Below are 23,587 nucleotides of genomic sequence, written 5' to 3' on the forward strand. Positions count from 1 at the left end.
CTTACTATTATTGAACCTTGATCCTATGTATTTTGTAAGAGTATACAATTTTAGCAATAATAATAATTCCTCCAGAGACATTCTAAGTAAACAATGGATATTCTATCAACGTTTCCCTGAGTTCGCACTTTTAGAATTGCATTATTATGCATTTGATACCCTGGACCCTTGCCTTGGAAAGGACACTGACATTACCTTATTTTGAGTGGCATCTGGATTTCTGAAATGCAGAGAAAGTGAGGCCCCCCCCACGCTTGTTTTGCCACCCATGTTACAAAATAAGGAACTGTTGTCGCTAAACAATGGCATCTTCAAATAGGTTATACAGATAGTACATTACATTACATTAATGGCATTTGGCAGACGCTCTTATCCAGAGTGACGTACAACAAAGTGCAAAGTGCATACCCATAACCAGGGATCAGTGCACTGAAACAATGTACAATTTCTACTGCTACCTGTACAACAAAGACAAGAACTAGGGCCTATTTGATTAATGGATTATATTTATACAGCACAACGCAATGGAATGATATACACTTCCATATGAAACAAATAAACAGCTTATATAGCCAAAACAATCCTGTTACCATACTGATGAAAATTGCATCTTGAAAAAAGGAATTAATGCAAAAAAATCCAGGAGCTAAAGCAAAGTATCTGCTATAATCCCTGTGATCATGTATTTTTTTAATCTCAAGAAAGAAAAAATGGTAAGAATCTGGGAAAGGCTACTTTTATACAATACAATTCCATGCTATACCAGCCCATGACTATGCTAAAGTTAGTGGTCTGCTGATTTCTTTTTTTTTTTTTTCAGACTGCCAATATTCCTGTGTTGCATTTTCTTTCTGCTTCTGGGAGCTCTGTTCAATTTCTATGACAGGGTCAGCCGTATCATGGCAACTGCTGTTAATAACTGCAATGGGCCTGTCACTGAGCAAACAGATTATGTTCTGCACACATTTCAGACAGCAAAATTATATATTGCATCCAACACTCCAACACAAGATGATTGTACATTGCATATATTGCCTGTCACTTTACTCTGATTACACTTTTTCACTGTAAGATATTATCACACCGGCGCATTTTCAGCTATACTTTTTCCATGACAGAATTCACTGGAAGATAGGAGGAACATATTAGCGTAGAAAAAAAGATTCAGCAGAAACACAAGTTGTTAAAATAAATAAATCTTCCTCAATTAAACATATTTAAGAGGCCAAGGCAATATGTGACAAAATTATGTACAGTGAATCACAAAAAACGACATTTTAAGCTAAGTCGCAAAATACAGGAAATGAATTGATCAGTCATAATGCTCACATCAGCCTGCTCTCCATCAAACAACATGCTCACCACTGGGCAGACTGTTTAAGATGCAAACCTCTCAAAGAACTGATAATCTTATTTTGCACCTCTGTAAAGCATGTCCAATGTGTCCAATATGTCCAATGTGTCCAATGTGTCCAATTGTCCCTATTTAGGACCTCATATACTCACAGAGCACTTTATTAGGAACATTTTTGCTTTATTACACCTACTGATTCATGCGATTATCTAATCAGCCAATTGTGTGGCAGCAGTGCAATGCATACAATCATGTAGATACAGGTCAGGAGCTTCAGTTAATGTTCACATCAACCATCAGAATGGGAAAAAATTTGATCTTAGTGACCTGGAGTGATTGGTGCTTGCAGAAACTGCTGCTCCTGGGATTTTCACACACACTTGTCTCTAGAGTCGCAAATAACCACACATTACGACAGTGTTATGCAGAAGAGCATCTCTGAACATACAATGCATCATAACTCTAAATGGATAGGCTACAGCAGTAGAAGTCTAAAAAATAAGTATAATGAATACCTAATAAAATGCTCAGTGAGTGTATCTTGTTTCATTCTTTCAACATAGCTTGCCCACAAACTGTCAGTACATAGCATACAATTTTTAAACCTGCGTGATTAATTGATAGATCCTGCATTAAAGTGTATATTGTAGACTACAGCATGTATATATTGCTATGGTCTCATAGAATGACTGTATGCCATTTTGGATAAAAGTGTGGAAGCAGACTATATAGTTTACAGTATGTATGTATATGGGCCTATACATAATTATTTATATCAGTAATTGACCAATTAAACATGGCTGTGCATTCACAGTCACTCAATGATAGTGCCACCCACAAATCACTGTGATTCTCACTCTAGGAATAAATGTTATGTTGTATGAAATATATATAATTAATTTTGTTTCTGTTGAACTTATCAAAATAATAATATGCTGCCATGTTAATGCTATGCAAATAATTGGGTGTAAATTAAAAGTCTTGTTCTGCACAGACTGAATATAAACTACTGGGCTGTAGCATGTTGTCAGAGATCTGTGCTGATACCTTGGTGGAGAGCAGGCTGATGTTAGCATTAGGGCTGATCAATTCAATTTCCTGAGACTTTCAGCAAATACAGACATCTCACTTAAAATGTAGTTTGTTGTGATTAATTTCCTTAGTTTTCCTTAAAATAAAATCCTTGGCTGAGAAATTACATCAAAAAATCTATTCGGCTTATAAAAGACAAGCAGAGATTTTATATTTAAAAAAATAATAGAAAAAACTAACTATATAAAAAAACAGTTGACATGACATGACACGACGAGAACATTTGCAGCCATGACTCAAGTCAATGGAATTTGCTCAAAGCATTTTTATTATGGATTACCTTAAGAAGGATATTGCATGAGTGATCAAAAGGATTAACAATTTACTTTTAGTGAGAAATTAATCAAGCTCACTTGCCAACAGAAATTATTTTTACATTACACTACATTACAGGCATTTAGCAGGCACTCTTATCCAGAGTGAAGTACAGTGAAGTGCAAATCAAACCCAGGGACAAGTGCAATGAGGACCCTAGAGGAAAGTGCAGTTCTGAATACTAGCATGATCAACTTGAACCCTTGAAGAGTACATCAATTTATCAACTAGCATACTACAGTTTGCAGCTAGAATACCCTGAGTACAGCAATAACCTGATATGACATGCCATGAGCAGAGATAACAGGGCTAAGGGATCTGGTGTAGATGGAGAAGAGCAGGGGACCGAGGACTGAGCCCTGGGGAACTCCTGTAACAAGGGGACGGGGGGTTGATACTCCACCAGCCCAGGTCACCTGGGAGGACCGGTCAGAGAGATTTAAGGATTTAATCCAGTCTAAGGCTGTGCCGCAGGTCCCTGTAGCTGCCAGGCAGGATAGGAGGATAGAGTGGTTAACCATGTCAAAGGCTGCAGAGAGATCAAGAAGGATCAGGACAGAGGAGAGGGAGCCTGTTCGTGCAGCCTCAATAGATTCATTAATGTGCGATCTCTGAAGCCAGGCTGGAGGGGGTCCAGCAAGTGAGTCTGTGAGAAGAAGGTAGAGAGTTGGTAAGAGGCAACTCGTTCAATTGATTTGGATAGAAGAGGAAGGAGAGATACCAGACAGTAGTCTGCAAGTGAGGGAGGACTGAGGTGTGGTGGTGGAGGTGTGCTGAGGAGAGAGGAGAAAATGGAGAACAGTTAACAAGGGTTAGAAGTGGACTTTTTGTTTGATAGTAATTTATTTTGGTGGTGGTGATAGCTGAAGAGAACGCCGCCAGGAGAAACTGGTAGGAAGAGAGGTCCGATGGGTCCTTTGATTTCCCCCACTTTCTCTCAGCTGCATGTAGGCTGGCCCTGGAGGTACGTAGAATGTTGGAAACCCATGGGCTGGAGGGGAGGATGGAGCAGGCCTGGAGACAAGAGGACAGAGAGAGTCAAGGGCTGAGGAGAGAGAGGAAAGCAGAGGGGAAGATGCGGAGTCAGTGGGTAGATTAGAAAAGGATTCAAGAGGAGGGAGAGAAGCGATGACCCTGGGGGCAAGTGAGGAGCAATGACAGCAGACTGTAACAGAGGGAGTGAGAGGAGGGGAGGGAGGCGGGGGAACAAGGGGGATGGACAAGGAAATTAGATGGGGTTAGAAGAGGAGCAGTTCCTCACAAAGATCAGGTCAAGGAGGTTTTACGGTCCTGATAAAATTATAACCCCATTTAAAATTTTGCCTGCAATGTGGAATGTCACCGGGGCAACTGCTCAGAAAAATATGAATTTATTTGGATGTTATATATGGATGTATATACACTCACTGAGCACTTTATTAGGAATAATACTTGTACTCCCTTTGCTCTCAAAACAGCTTCAACTCTTTGTGGCATGGATTCCAAAAGATGTTCCTTTGATAGTCTGTTCTATGTTGATTGCGTCATGCAATTTCTGCAGATTTCCTGCTCTACCACATCCAAAAAAGTGTTCAATTGGATTCAGACCTGCTGACTGGGAAGGCCACTGAAGAACATTGAACTCAGTTAATTTATTGAGATGACTTTTGCTTAGTGACATGGTGCCTTATCATGCTTGAAGTAGCCATTAGAAGCTGGATGCATTGTGGCCATAAATGGATGCACATGGTCAGCAACAATACTCAAATAGGCTGTGGCATTCAATCAGCGATTAAAAGGTATTAAAGGGCCCAAAGTGTGCCAAGAAAACATTCCCCACTCCATCACACCACTGCTACCAGTTGGACTGTGGACACAAGGCAGGGTCGGTCCATGAATTCATGCTATTGCCGCCAAATTCTGACCCTACCATTTGTATACCTCAGCAAAAATTGAGATTCATCACACCAGACTATGTTTTTCCTGTCTTCAACTGTCTAAAGCCTGTGCCCACTGCAGCCTCAGCTTTCTGTTCTTGGCTGACAGAAGTGACAGCAGTGGAACCAGACGTGGTCTTCTGCTGTTGTAGCCCATCCGCCTTAAGGTTCGACGTGTTCGACATCGTTCAAAATCATTCATTCATTCATTCATTATCCTAACCTGCTTATCCTGAACAGGGTTGCAGGGGGGCTGGAGCCTATCCCAGCATACATTGGGCGAAAGGCAGGAATACACCCTGGACAGGTCGCCAGTCCATTGCAGGGCACACACACCATTCACTCACACACACACTCATACCTACGGGCAATTTAGACTCTCCAATCAGCCTAACCTGCATGTCTTTGGACTGTGGGAGGAAACCGGAGTACCCGGAGGAAACCCACGCAAACACGGGGAGAACATGCAAACTCCGCACAGAGAGGCCCCGGCCGATGGGGATTTAAACCCAGGACCTTCTTGTTGTGAGGCAGCAGTGCTAACCACTGCACCATCCGTGCCGCCCTCGTTCGAAATCACTGAGATCAAATTTGTTTCTCGATTCTGATGGTTGATGTGAACATTAACTGAAGCTCCTGATCCGTATCTGAATGATTTTATGCATTGCACTGCTGCCACACGATTGACTAATTCAATAATTCCATGAATAGGTAGCTGTACAGGTGTTCCTAATAAAGGGCTCAATGAATATATATTGATAATGTGTCAGTCATAATTATTTGTAGCCATATGTCAAGGGTCAAAAAAATTAAGGAGGGCAAATTAAGGACAACTCCATTCTTACACTTCAACTGTAAAAATAATTGCAATAGTGAAAGTGTTTCCTGTTCCCTCTTTGGCCTGAATTAAACACTTGTCCTTGAATGTATCCAATCAGTGTTTGTAAAGACAAAATCAATAATTATTCATTTCATTTATTCATTGGACAACTGTTTATTGAATGCAGACAAGTGTTCATTGGGCTATTTTATAATAACATTATTTAGTTAAAATCATGACTTATTAAAACGTCTTTTTCAAACATAATTGAGTCAGCTTCTTGCTCCTCAGTGAATCTCTGATTGCACTCATTTCTTACTGTGACAAACTGATGAAATTTTATTTCAGTTGTGTGTGTATCAGCAAGGTGTATGCTTGCATTGCACTTCAGGGAGGGTTATGAAAACTTCTCTCAGTCTGTTCATTTCCTTATCTTTCAGCAAGTGTATAGCAGTTTAATACATTCTACTCGGATTGTGGCCCTGGGTTTAGAAATTGATTACGATATATTCTTTAAGCTGTACAGAAAAGCAATCCACTCTTTTCTTACAGTGTGCTCTGGAGAGAAATATAAACCTGAGAGTACTAGTTTCTCTTCTGCTGTGACTTCAAATTTTGACACACTCTTGGGATATACAGTACTGGCAGAAATTATGGAAACACTGTGCTTAAAAAATAAGTTTAGCACTCTTAAAACTTTTACCGGTGCCCTTTCTTCTGTTGCTGCTTCTCTGTTGTTGCTTCCTTCCGTAAAAATGTATTCCAAATAGTTAGCTTGTTGACCACAAGTGGTAATGACATTATCTGAACATCAGTCAGTTTTCTCTGCATGAATATTTTTATGTTGAAAAATACTGGACAAATACATGTTCATGCTGTTCATAACATTTCCAACAGCAAGATGTATTAGACTGCTCGATTGTTTGTATGTGTTGTATGTACAGTGCCATCATTTATTTATTTGTGTAATAAACAAATCACACGTGGTTAAAGTGCCCATTGTCAGATTTGAATAAAGGGAATTTTTATACATTTTGGTTTCACCATGTATAAAATACAGCCCATTCACTTTGGAATCTTTGAAGCTCAGGATTTGTAGACATCTTTCTTCTCACTCACACTCGGAAATTAGCCTGGAGTGGAAAAGATCTGTTGACTTAGACACTCCCAGGGTGGGCTTGACCTCCAACTGCCAGGCTGCTCTTACCTCCTGATGATGCAGTGGAGCAATCTGTAGTCTTAGAGTCTCTGTACTGACGTACACGGTTGTGTGTGTTAACTGTGGAAAGGCCAGGCTCTATCTAAGTGAAAGCACAAGTTTCCACCTCTTTTCCATCCCAAAGAAATGCTATGGAAGTTAATTGGCCTCTCAAAATCTCTCAGCCGGAAGATGCCATCACTAAAATGGATGGAGATATTGAATGTGCTTTTATACATACTTAGTGAAATACCTGGTTAGAGACGATAAATGGAGGCAATATATTTTAGGATTTGTATTCAATTTGCTTATTTATCATTTATCATTCTGACCCTCAGAGTCCTGGAAATGAATATTTTTAGATTATTCACACATCCGGCTATTTGTGACTTTGTGTGACGTTTTTGTCCTCCTGGTTATATGCTGTATGTACATTTGCTTCCTCTAATGCACAGTTTATTATTCCCAATCAATATGAGATGGGCATGAGCATCAGCCTACCCATACAAAGAGAAATTGTGTGTCCAAATACCATGTGTCCAAAAACCACATGTGAACACAGTACGACATGCAAACTAAAATATTCAAGATGTGTGCTATTTCAAGTCATATGCTTGGTTTTCACATGAAAATCATAGTTCACATTGTAAAAAGTCATTAATGTGAAAATGTGGAATTTTAAGTGATTTAATGTTATGATTTTTTAGCAGGGAATGGAAGCTCAGTGGCAGTAGGTGAACACTTCTAGTTCCAATGTTTTTCTTCCACAGTGTTGTAACTGGAAACAGGCTTCTAAGAATGTGTTTTCCTGAGACAAGTAAATATTACATTGTGAACTCATCAAATGATCGATAGCTTAGTCATAAAAAAACAGTTTTGACTGAAATTTTTGCATTTGCTGAAAGCCTCTGAAGACTTGATCAGCCCTAATGCTAACATAAGCCATAACACTAACAGCCTTAATGCTGACATCAGCCCTAACGCTAACATCAGCCATAATGCTAAAGCTAACATCAGCCTGCTCGCCATCACAGTATCTGCTGGATTACTGTAGCTGGCACGTCTGTTGCCATTGCCATTGCCATTGTAGTAGACCCGGGAAATGACATTGCGATTGGTTTTGAAACAGGTGAGGTATTCAGGTTCAAATTTTGCTATTTTGAATGGAAGTGCCAACCAACGCAACACTACTGCTCTCATTCAAATGATTCAGATGAGTCAGGCTGCAGTATACTTGCATGAAATTACATAACGACAACATTGATTAGGGCTGCTCTATACTTGCCTGAAGTTGCATAACTACAACATTGGTTAGGGCTGCTGTATACTTGCCTGAAGCTGTATAAGGACAACATTGATTAGGGGACAAGCAATGATGGCTAGGACAAAAATACATGGGATATTAGATTAGTCTGAAAAGGCAATTCCTTCCAGACACATTTCCACCCCACAGAGGCTCTACATTTTAATATTGGACAGCCCTGCCAGGTCACTATTAAATAAAGGGTATCTTCACTAACACAGTGATGCCTAATACTAGGAATGAGCATGCACAAGAAACATACTGATAAAGGGAATAACATTTTACATTATTACAAGGAAAAGCAAATATTGTTTCGCCCAAAGCATTGTATGCATATTACAACAACATTCCTCTTGAATTATAACAATGGGTTCACCATGTAGAAATGACAGTCTTGAGTTTTTCTCTCTGGCATATGAAATGCATGTTCAGTTTGATTCAGATCAGGTGAGTGACTTTGTCAATCAAGAATTTTACACCTTTTGTCTTTGTAAAAAAAATCCTTTGTTGCTTTAGCAGTATTTTTGGGTTCATTGTTATTGTCTGCTCTGGGATGAAGCAACGTTAAATGTTTGGAGGCATTTGATTGAACTTGAGCAGATAAGATGATTCTGTACACTTCAGAATTCATTATGCTGCCATCAGCAGTTACGTTATCAATAAGTGAGCCAGCATCTGTGGCAGCCGTACATGCGCAAATCATAAACTGCCCCGCCATGTTTCATAGTCTCCACATTTTGCTCTTGCCATCACTCTGATACAAGTGAATCCTGGTCTCATCTGCCCACAATGCTGTTCTTCCACAACTCTTCAGGCTCCTTCTGTTAGGGAGTGGGAGCAGGAGACCATGAGCAACTGGAACAGGATCACAAAGTTACCCACGATAAGTCGCATAACCACTGATATAATCTAGGAACCCCTCACGAATGTGCGGAGCCACTAGAAGAGAGGGAAAAAACTGAAAGCGGGAAAGAAACTCCCTGCCGAAATACCAGCTGAAACAGAACCGCAAAATCGGTCGAACAGGGTATGTGAAAACTAGCACGGACTGCCCGAGAAAATGGGCGAGTCTCATGTGAAAAAATAACTGAAAAGGGGAATCAAAACTCCCCGGCGATTCACCAACAGAAAATTGACCTGAGAGATAACGGTCAGGGAAAAATGAGATTCCTCAATGGAAGAGTCTTGATAAGGCTAAACCCCAGAGGCAAACTCTCGCTCTTCTAAACTGAAGAGGGCTTAAGAAACTAAAATAGGGAAGGTCCAGGGGAACCTCCCAACCAAAGACAAGCCGAACTACTAGTCCCTATGCTTCTAATTAATTCTAAAGAGGTTCCTGAATGCCTTTCAAGACTAAAAGCAATTCAGTCCTCCAACTACTTCTATACCAGCTCAGTGTACGTGTCAAAATGAAACACCAAAGCCCAGAGCAGTGCCAGGAAGAGACTTAAATAGCTCTCCACGCAGCTGACCGCAATCGGCAATGATTACACCCGGTAATTTCTCATGCTGAACGTGGCCGGCACGCCCTCTCGTGGGGGGTGACATGGCTCAGGCAGTAAGAGCAGTCGTCTGGCAGTCGGAGGGTTGCCGGTTCGATCCCCCACCCGGGCTGTGTCGAAGTGTCCCTGAGCAAGACACCTAACCCCCAAATGCTCCTGACGAGCTGGTCGGGGCCTTGCATGGCAGCCAATCGCCATCGGTGTGTGAGTGTATGTGTATGAATGGGTGAATTGAGAAGCATCAATTGTACAGCGCTTTGGATAAAGGCACTATATAAATGCCTGCCATTTACCATTTAAAACCCGGAATCTCCATATGTCGGCTGGGGAAACTATGACACCTTCTTAGCAAACTGTAACCTAGCCAACCTGTTTTTTCATTTGACGAGTAATTTGTGTCTTGCAGTGTAGCCTCTCTAGTCACTGAAACGTCCACGGCTACCTCCGGAAGAGTATTTCTGATTTTTCGGACAGGTGTTTTGGGTTTTTTGTTCATTATGGTGAACATTTTTGGTCATGAACTGTAGAGGTTTTCCCCGGCCTACCAGGCCCTTTGCCATTACTGAACTCACCACTGCTCTCTTCTTAATGATGGTCCAAACAGCTGAATTCCTTCTTATTTTTCAGGCTCAAAATGGCTTCCTTGACCTTCCTTGGCACCTATCTGGTCCTTGACAAACACGAATAAGGCAATCCAAAGGCAATCAGAAGCATTGAATCAAGAGTAGATACTGAAAGCTCTATTATAGCGACAGTACGGAAGGAATTGGAACACAATAAAACATCTGACTATTCATTAACACCTGTGATGCCATTTGACCCGAATTATGTACGATTTATTTTTTGTTGTTGTCTTGGCTCTGTGAATTTGAAACTATGAATATGAGGTGCAGACTGTCAGCTCTAATTTGAGTATGTACATTTGTATTAGGTGATCTGTGTTTACAGCCTTTTTATACAAGAGCAATTGAACAGTTGGCTGCTGAGCTGATTCTTGGCCAGCACTGTGTCGTTGCATCATTAATTCAAGGTTGAGAGTTGATTCTGGATGGCGCATTTGCTTTTCAATTCTGTTGCTGCAGTCTCTTAACATGGCACCCAAAATGTAATTGCCATAATGAGGCTGAATAAGAAGATTTTAATAAATTGATCATAGACATAGACAAAGCATCGGGTGTGTCGAAATCAACTGTCTGGTACATTATTAAGGACAAGAACCTCTGGTGATTTCAGCAGTAGCAAACAACCTAGTAGGCCATGGGAGTCATACTGTCCATTGTGAGAAAAGAAACTCAGCTGTCAAAACAAATCAAGAACACTCTGATGTGCCAAGGATTATCATAAAGAGAACTACACCAACATGATCCCAGAGGATTCACTGCAAGACGCAAACTGCTGGTAAGCCTCAAGAACAGAATGATCCGGTTAGAGTTCTAAAATAATAATCATAATAATAATAATCATAATAATAATAATAATAATAATAATTAACCTGTACCAAAGTGATTGAAAGTATGGGGAAACAAGGAACTGCTCATTATCCAAAGCACCCCGTGAAACATGGTGGAGGAAGTGTTATGACCTCCGGCAGGTATGGCTGATTATGTTTCTGCTGATGGCAGCAGCACAATTAAATCTGAAGAAATGTCTTCTCTTCTGATCCATCCAAATGCCTCAAAAACTTGAGAAAGGTGCATTTATGTACTGCTGCATTTTTGTTGATGTTTAGATTAATCGGCTTCATTTCAGTGGCATGTTGCTAATTCCATTGATTTATTTAAGTACTGCCATCATCCACAAAGTTATAAGGCTGAAATAGCAGTGCAAACTTGCCTTTTTATTTAAAGTGACTGTATATATATATATATATATATATATATATATATATATATGTATATGTATATGTATATGTATATATAGGTATGTCTGTGAATGGATTTTGACAAGATTGTATGGGGTCATTATGGTACGGATTACACCTCAGGGTGGAGTTAAATTTATTACCAGACTCTGGGCCATCACATCAAGAATTCCCTTACCTAATGGCCAATAAATGTTTTAGTCTCATTGCATATTTCCTCTCACAGTTTCATGGTATTTGCGTACAGGGATTTTTATAGAGAGATTAGCAGCATGAGCTATGGGGCTGTGGAGAGGGTAACCCTGTCGCCTCACAACAACGACATCATGGGATCGAATCGCAACTTGGGCTCTTGCTATTTTTCAAGTCTTAATCTCTCTACTCTCTAATTTATTGTTATTTAAAACATTTCAGCCACTTGACAGTGATTTTAAAATGTCACTGACATAAAAGCATGACAGTAAGGATATCATGTAGCAGTTTAAGGAGCTATTACAGTGGAAATTACAGTGTTGGCTGCCGAATAGATATTCGAATGCATATTCATTCATTATTTTGAATATTTTTGTTTTATTCATTATTTCAGCAAATGCATTCTAAAATGCCATGCAATTTTAATTGAGAACAGTTTTTTTTCTTGTTTGTTTACAGAGTAGAACATTAAAGAAAGTAAAATTCTCATGTGCATCATAATTATAAGGAATAATACTTGTATCATTTAATATGCTCAAGGGTACTTTCAATTCTTTAATTCTGGAATTCACCAATGAATTATATGAATTATATGAATTATATGAATTATATGAGAAGGATTTAAAAAGAGCATTATCAGGAAACATGTGACACAAACCGTTGATTGAATGGATGTATAGTTTCAAAGAAGAAGCTTGCACCATGTTTTACATGAAGAAGATCTAAATTAGAGTTGAGGCAAATTTCATAACTGCGGTATAATTTTTTGACATTATGCATATTATGTCTTATGTGGATTGCAAGTCTATGAACAGTACTTTTCTTGTAAAGCTGATTTTATGTATTGCTGTAATTTTGTGTGTTGCCCCAAAGTTATAAGGCTTTATTTAAAGCAGTGCATACTTTAAATACATTCACTTTATTTGCCCCATTTAAGACACACCGGCGTTAAGGTATAGAATGCAGTGTTACCAGTGTAAAATGCCCCTTTAACGGGGCTACAGTCAGGGACCCAAGCTCTCCTTCATGACAGCATGCAGTGATATTCTACACAGTTGATGAAACGAAGTGTCACAGCATATTGGTGTTTAGGATTCGGTATTTTAGCACGGCTAAACAGCTGCATTTACCAATCAGCATCCAGGACTGGAACTATCCATTTTATAAGTCAAATGAAAACTTTATTATTTTCCCTCACGATTTCAGGATGGTGAATGCATTCCTGACTAATCAGAAACATCTGAGAAGCCAACTGTCCAATTACTTTCGGTTCCCTAAAATGGGGGGACTATGTATGACAAGGGGTCATTCCTACGCAGATCACCTGATATGGATGCCAATACCCTCAAATCAAAGGCGATAGTGTGCACTTTGACCTCATAACAGAAATAGTACCACTGTCCAAATACTTATGGACTGCAATGTCTGAATGAGTCTTGTGTGGTATTTGTGCTTTGTATATATACAAAATACAGAATTACAAAAAGAACCAATTGTCTAATGAAAAAAACAAACAAAATTTCAAATCAGAAATGAAAACTATAGTATTATAGAATTCTATCTTTTTCCTCAGAGATCTGTCCGACATCAGCAAAATCTGCTGTCCACCAAGGGGCACATGCTGCTGTTTTTAAAGAGAATGGAAAATGACATTCTAATTGGTTTATTATATGCCCAAGACACGCCTATTAATAAATGATGCCACTAAGTCAAGCCTTTTGCACCTTGCAAAAGTGCATCTGACCATGCCCTGAATGAGCTTTAGTGCCCTAACACTATGAAAAGGAAGCCCTCTGTGTATGTGTATGTGCGTGTGTGTTTGAGTGTGTCTGAGTTTGTGTGTGTGTGTGTGTGTATGTCTGAGTGTGAGTGTGTGAGTGTGTGTGTGTATGTCTGAGTGTGAGTGTGAGTGTGAGTGTGTGTGTGAATGTGTGTGTGTGTGTGTGTGTGTCTGAGTGTGTATGTGTGTGAGTGTGTGTGTATGTGTATGTCTGAGTGTGTGTGTGAGTGTGTGTGTGTGTGTGTATGTCTGAGTGTGTGTGTGAGTGTGTGTGTGTGAGTGTGTGAGTGTGTGTGTGTGTGTGTGAGTGTGTGTGTGTGAGTGCACCACTTCAGCAATAGCATCACAAACAGGAGCGGCCTCCAGAGCCTTACGATGTCAGTCCCTGCAGGTTTTACTGGCAGGCTGAGGAGATGAGTGGGCAGGCAGTGGATCAGAGTCATTATTGGCCCTATTCCTTTCCCTACATACTCATTAATCATTAACTCATTTGCCACAAATTGATCCATTAGTAAAGATGACAGGTTAGTGGTCGGCAGTATTTGTGTCAGGAGGCCTTGGTCCAGAGGTACATGGGATAGGAAATTGACAGGTTGGGATTTGAGTGTTTGTGTTCACCCGAGCAGAGAGCTCAGTCAGGCATGCTGTGATTCATGGGCACAGTACAAACACCCAAGAGAGGCTGAGCACATCCCAAGAGAGCTGAGGCTCACAACATTCAGGAAGAGAAGGACAAAATATGCGTGTAAACACCGCGTGCAGTAGTTACGGGTAATCTCCTCTCTGGAAAAAAAATAGTCAACGCAAAGGCATGTTACAGTGAGGGATTGCACTGGGTTCTCGTTTTGATCACGTTTATAGAGTTGGAACTAGAGCCTCGGCCTGAAAGAGGATTCAAAACTGGGAAAATGTAAATTGCACACGCAAATACGGCCTCGGAAACAAGAAGCTGAAAATGCGGGACTCGACAAGAAAACACCCGTTTCTGTAAAAAAACGTACTCTCATGACATGAAATGAAAGTCTGTAGTCTCATATTCATCTTTTTAATCTCAAATGCAAACACCTTAAGTACAGTGTAGAGCAAAGATAACACATGTCTCTTCACCATTCCCATACTTTTGGACGGTACTGTACGGTGAGGCAGTATTTTTTATTTTATTTTTTTAACCGAAAAAAACATCTTGTGCCTTGAGAAAAACAGTGGCTCTGATACCTGGTATTTTCCGTATGTGTCTCAGTGTAAAAGGCGGAACAGCGACAGTCACTGAAACTATAGCCACTCAGCTATTTCAAGGTAAATAAGCTCTTATGACTTTAACGTGATATTTCCATTTGTATTGAGCTTACCTGTGCGCTGAGGTCTGCTGCCCTAGCAGAGTTTCCCCTGGAGTTCATCATTCATCTTCCATATGCCATATATTGAGTCTGAACAGCGTGTAGTCCTCAGGCTGAAGCAAGGTGGAAAAAGGGTGGGGCTGTCACGTTCTACGGCAAAAAAGTGCCTTGACTGGACCACATTTCTCAAAGACTGACATCTCAAGGAACCGCCAAGGTTCTCCAAGCTTCGCTTTCATTCGTTTCATCATTCTTATTTATTTGTTGTGTTCACGCGCTCTGCACAGAACCGGTCAAAGAAATATGACGGATTTGAAGTGTCTGGTACAATGAGGTAATTATGTTATCACTGACATGGAATTATTCGGACATTATTTGCAGATTGTTTTATCGGGTGATGTATAGGCATAGTCACTAACAGAAGCACGTCTGCACCGTTCACAGTGATGTCCAGCGTTACCACCATTCGCCAATGCAACAGAGGGGAAATAATGGGCCTGTTTCACGGACACAGATTAAGACTAGTCCTAGACTAAATTCAATTTGGAATGGAGATTCTCCATACAAAACTCAATTTAGTCCAGGACTAGGCCTAATCTGTCTCTCTGAAACCAGCCCATAATGTGATTTTATGCTTTTGTTGCTTTCAATTTTTTTCAAGAATGACATATAAATTTCTGATTATGATACTATTAGTAAGAGTTAGAATGGCTTTTGTTTTTGAAAGCATTTCTACTTACTACATTGAATGGGTAAATCATATTAAGAATCGAATAAAACAAAATCCATAGTAGTTTTAGCCCAAAAAATTGAGAAACATTGAGAAACATGGTCTGTAGCGTAGTGGTTAAGGTATGTGACAGGTACGTGGAAGGTTGGTGGTTCAAGCCCCGGTGTAGCAACAATAAGATCCGCGCAGCTGTTGAACCCTTGAGCAAGGCCCTTAACCCTGCATTGCTCCAGGATGGATTGTACTGCCTTAGCCTAATCAACTGTATGTTGCTTGGGATAAAAACGTCAGCTAAATAACTAATGTAAAATAGAATGACCGTTGCTTACTTGGCAGTTCTTCTGAGAAATGTATTATTGTTGTATGCTTCACCGTTGCATACATGCCAATAATATGGTGTACAATGGAAATGCTATTATCTCCACTTTATACAGACTCTTTGGAACAAGATGGGCCCTCCCACAAGGTTCTCTGACAAGCACTGGCCAGTACTCGCTTAGTAGAGCCAATTGCACCTACCCGGTGCAAGCAGCAACTGGGCAGCAGCAAACTCATTTCTCCACAGAGCGCAGCCAGCAGCCAAATACCTGCGGGTATTTAAGTGCTCTCTAGAAGTTAGTGCTTCTGATCGAGCGACCAACAGCAGCCAGATAAGCGTATCTTTTCTTATTTTCTTAAGATTCTGTTAGTTACTTCAAATAATTGTTTAGATAATTGTTTGGTAAACACTCATCAGCTGTTTCAATTTAGCTAACCCACTGTTTCTTATTCTTCAGCAGGACAACTGTTTCAATTCAGCCCATAATTTAGCCCATAATTTAGCCCATAATTGGCTGCAGTAGTTGTACATCTGTAGCAATGTGTAAGATAAATACTGTTACCTGATAGGCCAGTATTATTAAGTAGCAGATTAGGCCGCACCATGGTGCTGATCTGAACAAGGCGATGGTTCTGGCACGTCAAAAAAATCGCCAAAAACGAAACGTGCTGAATACATTGCACAGTGTTTATAAAAACAAGAGTAGATTTCTGTTACCCAGTATGTCCCTTCAACTCGGCACATTACATTACATGTTATTCAGCTGATGCTTTTATCCAAAGGGACTTATAGTTGATCAGACTAAGCAGGGGACAATCTCACCTGAAGCAACCTGGGTTTAAGGCTCAAGGCCCCAACAGCGGTTTGGATCTTACTTGTGGCAAGATTGAACCAGCATCTTTGTGGCTCCTAGTCATGTACCTTAACCACTACGCTACAGGATACCCACACCGCTGATCCGATTTCTCCTTTAGAATAGAACTTTGTCTATAAATGCAAGCAATGGTGGCAAGACGTCTGCCATGTCTGTGGCTCACAGATCGCAGTTGCTGTCTCTCCCTTTTTGTCCTTTCCTTTGTATAGTCCATCCATCCATCCATTCATTATCTGAACCCACTTATCCTGAACAGGGTCGCAGGGGGGCTGGAGCCTATCCCAGCATACATTGGGTGAAAGGCAGGAATACACCCTGGACAGGTCGCCAGTCCATCACAGGGCACACACACCATTCACTCACACATTCATCCCTATGGGCAATTTAGACTCTCCAATCAGCCTAACCTGCATGTCTTTCGACTGTGGGAGGAAACCGGAGTACCCGGAGGAAACCCACGCAGACATGGGGAGAACATGCAAACATGCGAAGGGGATTCGAACCCAAGACCTCCTTGCTGTGAGGTGGCAGTGCTACCCACTGCACCATCCATGCCGCCCCCCTTTGTATAGTGATAAAAATAAAAATAAAAAAACACTATCTCTTTTATTGAACACAGGGATCAAAGTTTTCTGCCTCCATCATATGTGGGTGGCTCCAGCTGCGATACTGATTACATTATTTGAGTTGGGAGTTGGAGCCATTTATATTCGCGCATTGGAGTTGTGCATTTGGCTTTTCTTAGGAGAAGCACCAAAAAGAGAGGTAATAGAGGAAGTAGAAAAGAATACCAGAATAGCTTCAGCTGTACCGTGGTAGCTTTCAAGCTACTAGTTTCGGCAATTGATATGTAGTTGCCCTCTAGTGATACCTATATTTTTGCTAAAAAAGACAGTTTTCCCATTGGACTGATTTCATTCATGTCTGATAGGAAATTAAAAAAACATTTTTGGTTATATACTGATACATATTGTTTGTAATTTTTTTCATAGTTTTTTCCGATGTCAGATTCCCCCCCCCCGAGCACACAGACAGACATGTTTTTATTTCCCAAGAAATGTTCTGACTTAAATCTAGTGCCCCCTTGTTTAGGCAACTGCTCAAGCGTTTATCTCATACACTGTATGAAAATATACATTTTATCATCGGTTCATCTGCCGAGGTACGTCATTTACTCCGCGTCTTCTTCGTTGTGCATGTGACTAGTCATGTGACCAAGGACACAACTAAGCATGAGCAGAGAGCAAACGCACCACCCTGTTTGGCAGAACATTCCCCCCATTGGTTTCTGTTTGTGTCTCTGCCTCTATACATATATACACATATATACTGTACACATTAGAGATGTACGCCAATGTCCCTCCTTGTTTAATCATTCAGATCACTGTCTGTCACAAGTCTGTTTTTGAATAACACAACATGATGAACTAGTGCTTTACTCACTACTTCATATTTGCTCTGTATTTCCCATCACAGCACAGAGCACAGAGAGCGAGAGAGGGGTTGTCATAGAGGCGAGTGAGAAAGGAGGAAACATTTCTGAGAGTTAAGAGAGAATACAATAACAATAGTCTAATCCGTGTTTTGCTGAACTCATTCGCAATATCAGGAGGCAATAGTTTTCGACTGTCATGTTTGCCCTGTGGGTTCAAGGCAAAGGGAGGGAGTGAGCAAAGAGAAGGGATAGTCACCCAAAATTACACTCTGATTCACCAAAACCTTAAAAATTTCAATAATATATATACAGTAAAATACTATACCCCTCACACTCAACCCCTGCCCCCAGTCACATCTGGCACCCACCAAATGTTGAATACATGGCTACGCCCTTGTCCTAAAAACATGTTCTCTTTTCTGCTGGCAGTCTGTTATTGTAAAATCTGCATTGTGATTCGTGGTGATTCGATCTTCTCGGAAACTTTGTAGTTCCTTTTAATTTTCATGCTTCTCTCAGCGTTTAGACTAAGCAGGGAAAAGCTGTTAATGGCAGTCCATAGACAATTCAACAATTCACACTCCATTTAATGTCATCATTTGAAAATATGTTGCAATGTGATTAGCACTTATCATCTTGTGGTATGAATGTGTGTATTGAAGATACTGTGGCTTTGTAGGTTTTCCAGTTAAATCAGACAATCATCCATGAGAAAGTGTTCTGTATGCAGTAATTATTTTCTTTGTTCATTTGAACAGTGAAAAACAATATGTAGCCTACCACGATTATTTTCAGTGATGAATACTGAAGAATACATAAATGTGCATTTCTGTAACATGTGGGTCTTTTGAATTATAATTAACAACCGAGGATAGTTTGATTCAAAGGAATGAAAGTTACACTGTGCTTGTCTTGTGGGGTTTTACAGCTTGGCTATGAAAGTAATACGATAATAATATTTTAAAAGATTAATAGCATCCTTTAAAAATAGCTTCACCATTTTTCACATTTTTTTCACAAAAGTGCACAATTATCCAACAGTGTTTAAGTTTGGTGGGATGACTTGGTAATTACCTGTCCTCTGGAACGAAACCTAGCTCAAACCTCATTTTCTCTGTTGCCATTTACCAAACTGATTTGTGTGAGTGTCCATTCATCAGTTTCCAGAAACACTGATTCCTCTGGTTTTAGAAGTTGTTCTGCCAATGGCTGAAGGCTGAGCGTAGCAGGGGGTGGACATGGGTCAAATCAATCTTCTCCAACAATCCCAATACTCATCGCATCGAAGCACTACAGTAAAGACCATCTGAATACTGAGCATACATGCATTTCAAATGATGGTGCTGTGCAGGCATTGTGAACGGTTATTCTTTGCTGGTTTAATGACTCACTACTTATTCCCAGATAGTCTGGCTTGTGTCCGATGACAACATTTCTTAATAGGACAATGGTGTTTGTACATTACTTAACAAAATGTCCTTAAAAGTTTACATCTAATCCTTAGAGGCATTCTCATAGCTTGCAGACTGTTCATTAAGCAGCACTAACTGTTGAATTTGGGGATCGCAGGAGGAATAATGAAAAAAAGAAAATTGAGGTGAACATCAAAAGAACAAGAATGATGTGTAGTGGTTTTGTTATTTTGAAATCTGACACACATTTAGCCACCTTTGCCTGTTATTCCAGCGAGCTTTAGCAGCACGTGCACTGCTGTCTCCCGATGCTGAGCCCGGACAGTTAGCCACGGTGAGCGAGCGTGCGAGTGAGTTCACCAGGCGGCTGACATGAATTAACTAATCTCTCCCTTGTCTTGTTCTCGTGACGTAGACAGAGCTATGAGGGTCTGGAGCGGAAGCTGAAGGAGGTGTTCACAGAGAGGGCTGGGATCCTGCGTCAACTCTCCAAAACATCAAACGAATTAGACAACATAAAAGGCAACCTAAAGGTCAGTGCCTTCGCTTCTCTCTCAGCTGTTTGAGTGGAAGAGGCGCGTATCCCAGGGTGCTTCCCATGCAGAGAGCCTTTGAACATGTCTTTTCCAATTTGCCTTTGAATATTTTCTGTCCCAATTGATATTTTGCCCATAATACCTGTGTATATGTCGAAGAATTATGGCGAAAACTTTGTGTGTTTACGGTTTATCAAGATTATGGAGAAAAAAACAGAATCAATTGGCTAGCCAGGCTCTCAAAACTGTGACTGATGACCAGTTTGTGTAGATTAAATTGATCATCAAAACAAAACTATAATATAATTGCAGATTTGAAGATAATAGCAATGTTGCCATTGAGTGTGGAAACAGCTTATGTGAAGGAGCATACTCTGAACACTATGCACTCAAATGGAAGTGTAAAATAGCAAATGGCCATGCACCAATTTGGTGGGGTTGGTCTTCAAATGAGGTGTGTTCATGGTCAAGCCTAGTATCATTCTGAACTTTTCATATATTTAAACTTGAACAGAAGCTCTCTGCATCAGTCTATGAAGCAAAATGAGTCCTTTGGCAGCACTTCTGGATACTACCCCATAGACTTCCATAGAAACCCCAAAGCATCATTATTTGATGGGGGATAGGGGAAAGGGAATGGTAGTTTTATGAAATCATAACGCTGATACTGGATCAGGATGGGGAAAAAATATATATTTATAGCCCATGAATTGTGAAATAGCCTGTGAATAAACAATGTTTAATTTTATTATTTAATTAACATTAATATTGGAAGGGATGGTGAACAGGGATTCAAAATTTTATGAGACCATGACATTGTAAAATGTTTAATGTGGCTGTAAAGCGGCTGCTATTTTTTTTTTTAAATAACCATAAATATATAGCGATATATGCACTATCCAGCAAATATATCTACTCAAATTAATGTAAATAACTATGATAACACAATAACACAAGTCAGAGATAAATTCTTTATTGGAAGCAATGTCAGTATTGTATGCTCACCACCCCACCTTCCTCCTCCATGTTTGACTGTGGCGATCTTGTTAGCCAGGTGATGAGCAGTGCCTCATAGTGGACGTAGTGCTTGGAGTTCTGCCCAAAGAGTCCATTTTGTCTCATCAGACCAGAGATTATTTTTCCTCATGTTCTCAGTGTCCTTTAAACGCTGTTTGCTAAACTCCAAGCGGGCTGTTATATCTCTTTTACCCAAGAGTGGCTTCCGTCTAGCCACTCTACCATAAAGGCCTGATTGATGGAGTGCTGCTGAGATGGTCGTCCTTCCGGCAGGTTCTCCCATCTCTGCAGAGGACTTCTGATGCTCTGTTAGAGTGACCGTTGGGTTCTCAGTCACCTCCGTGACCAAGGCCCTTCTTGCTCGGCTATTCAGTTTGACCAGACGGCCAACTCTAGGAAGAGTCCTGGTGGTTCCAAAACGTCTTCAACTTCACAATTATTGCGGCCACTACGCTCCTGGGAACTGAAACGGTTATATACCCTTGTCCTTATATATGCCTCACCACAATTTTATCGCGGAGGTCTACAGAGAATTCCGTGGCTTGGTTTTTGTCTTGACATGCAGTGTGAATTGTGGGACCTCATTGGTGTGTGCCTTTAAACTATGTAGAATCAATTCAATTTGCCACAGGTGGACTCCAATAAAGTACTATACACTATATCAAGGATAATTAAAGCAAACAGGATGCAACTGACCACAATTTAGCATGCCAAAGCAAAAGGTCTGAATATTTAATGTATGTAAATGAAAGATTTCAGTTTTAGATTTTTTATAAATTTGCTAAAATTTCTAAAAACATTTCTTATTGAGTATAGATTGATATGCAAAAGCGACAAATCTACAATGCAATAAAGTTAAGGGGTCTGAATACTTTTTAAAACCACTGTATATACCCTTGATAAACATGAAGGCAGCATATAATAAACTATTATATTAATATATATTTTTTATTGTTCAATAAAAGAGATGAGGCACTGAAGTGTAGAATTAGATGCCATGCATTCTTACATATGTCAGGTGTTTTTGTTAAATATGAAAAATTCTACAGGTCTTGGAGCCTGTTAAGATAGATGTCATCGTTAACACCAGTACGTGCCAAAATACTTAAATAACAAAACAATGCACGCCCTCCAAATGAGCTAACAATATTTCCATTTTCATTTAAGAATGAAACTTTTGAATGCAATTAACTTATGATTATCTGTTTATATCAGTACACATATCATATAATGAAAGTTTATAGTCTAAAGCAGTCATGCCTGCTCACCTCTACTACAGCTGCTCAGGTGGTAAGAGCTGTGGTCTGGCAGTTGGAGGGTTACCGGTTCGATCTCACCCTGGGTGTGTCAAAGTGTCCCTGAGCAAGACACCTAACCTCTAAATGCTCCTCACGAGCTGGTTGGTACCTTGCATGGCAGCCAATCTCCGTTGGTCTGTGAGTGAATGTATAAATGGTTGAATGAGAAGCATCAATTGTACAGCGCTTTGGATAAAGGCGCTATTTAAATGCCAACCATTTACGACAAATTTGGTTCCCAACCCTACCCAAGATATAGGCTACTGTAAAGATTTGTGCAGCAGAAGGGGCTATGACCATCAGGCAAGGTCTGGGCATCTGTGTGAGCGTGTGTGTACTGTAATTATGTGGCATAGTCGTAGGTACCTTGAACAGATCTCGATAATCAGTGCATGTTACTTAATGGTATGATGGACGAAACTCACCTTGGACACACTGGCATGATTCCAGTTAGACTCTTGGGTCTCAGCACATATTAGATACAAGTTGTTGAATATTTACCTTGCAACGTTTGCAGAAAACAATCTAAAGATTTCACTGTAGTGGCCAATTTAGATAAAAAAAACTTTCAGTGATATTGCAAATGCAGTGATGCGTTTGCATTTACGTTACTTACAGTGCGTGTTGTGCAATTCTCATTTTTCAAATCAATCATTCTGCAATTTCTTGTCTTTAATAGCATCATCACTGTTGTATTAACTTTTATTAATGTAGCAATGGTCTTTCGAAAGCGTAAGGAAGAATTTAACATACAGATTTAGATTAAACCCAAACACAAAACTTCAAAAAGGAGATAAGCTAAACTTTTCATTCTAGCCCATGTGTCAGTGCTATATAAAAGCACACCTTTTATTATGACACAGATAAATGGCTCTCTCAGAATCTGCATCTGCAATGTAATAGGTCTATTGATTTTAAACAAACTGATGTGTAGCTCAATGTATAGCGCTCAATAATCCAATTTCTGAAAATACTTTAGTATATAGTAATGTCAAACTAAAAGAGTAACTTAGAAAGGTAGAATCATTACAATGAAGCTGCACAAATTCCTTCTGAAGGCTACTTACAGTTACTTAGCAATGTAGTGCCGCTTGGTTTGTTCAGTATTGTAATTCATAAACAAAAAATTTCAAACATGTATTTTTTAAGAAGTATTTAATCGCTGTAAAAGAGTCATAGAAATAATATCCATAAAAACTGCAGAGGTTTGCCGTCATACATTGAAAGCAAGTGTATATAGAGAAATTGTACAAGATACACCAATAAATATGAAATATTAATACTACTACTACTAAC

General features: G+C 40.0%; 1 protein-coding gene across 3 annotated transcripts in view; it reads left to right on the forward strand.

The window, feature by feature from the left end:
- Positions 1-23,587, forward strand: part of luzp2 (leucine zipper protein 2) — a 146,603-nt gene that overhangs the window by 59,774 nt on the left and 63,242 nt on the right. For all 3 annotated transcript variants that reach the window (XM_061246766.1, XM_061246767.1, XM_061246768.1), the window contains exon 2: positions 19,856-19,973. In XM_061246766.1, coding sequence (XP_061102750.1) covers positions 19,856-19,973 — 118 coding nt within the window. The remainder of the gene's footprint in view (positions 1-19,855; positions 19,974-23,587) is intronic.

Source organism: Conger conger, chromosome 6 (genome assembly GCF_963514075.1).
Source record: "Conger conger chromosome 6, fConCon1.1, whole genome shotgun sequence".
NCBI classification, from domain to species: Eukaryota; Metazoa; Chordata; class Actinopteri; order Anguilliformes; family Congridae; genus Conger; species Conger conger.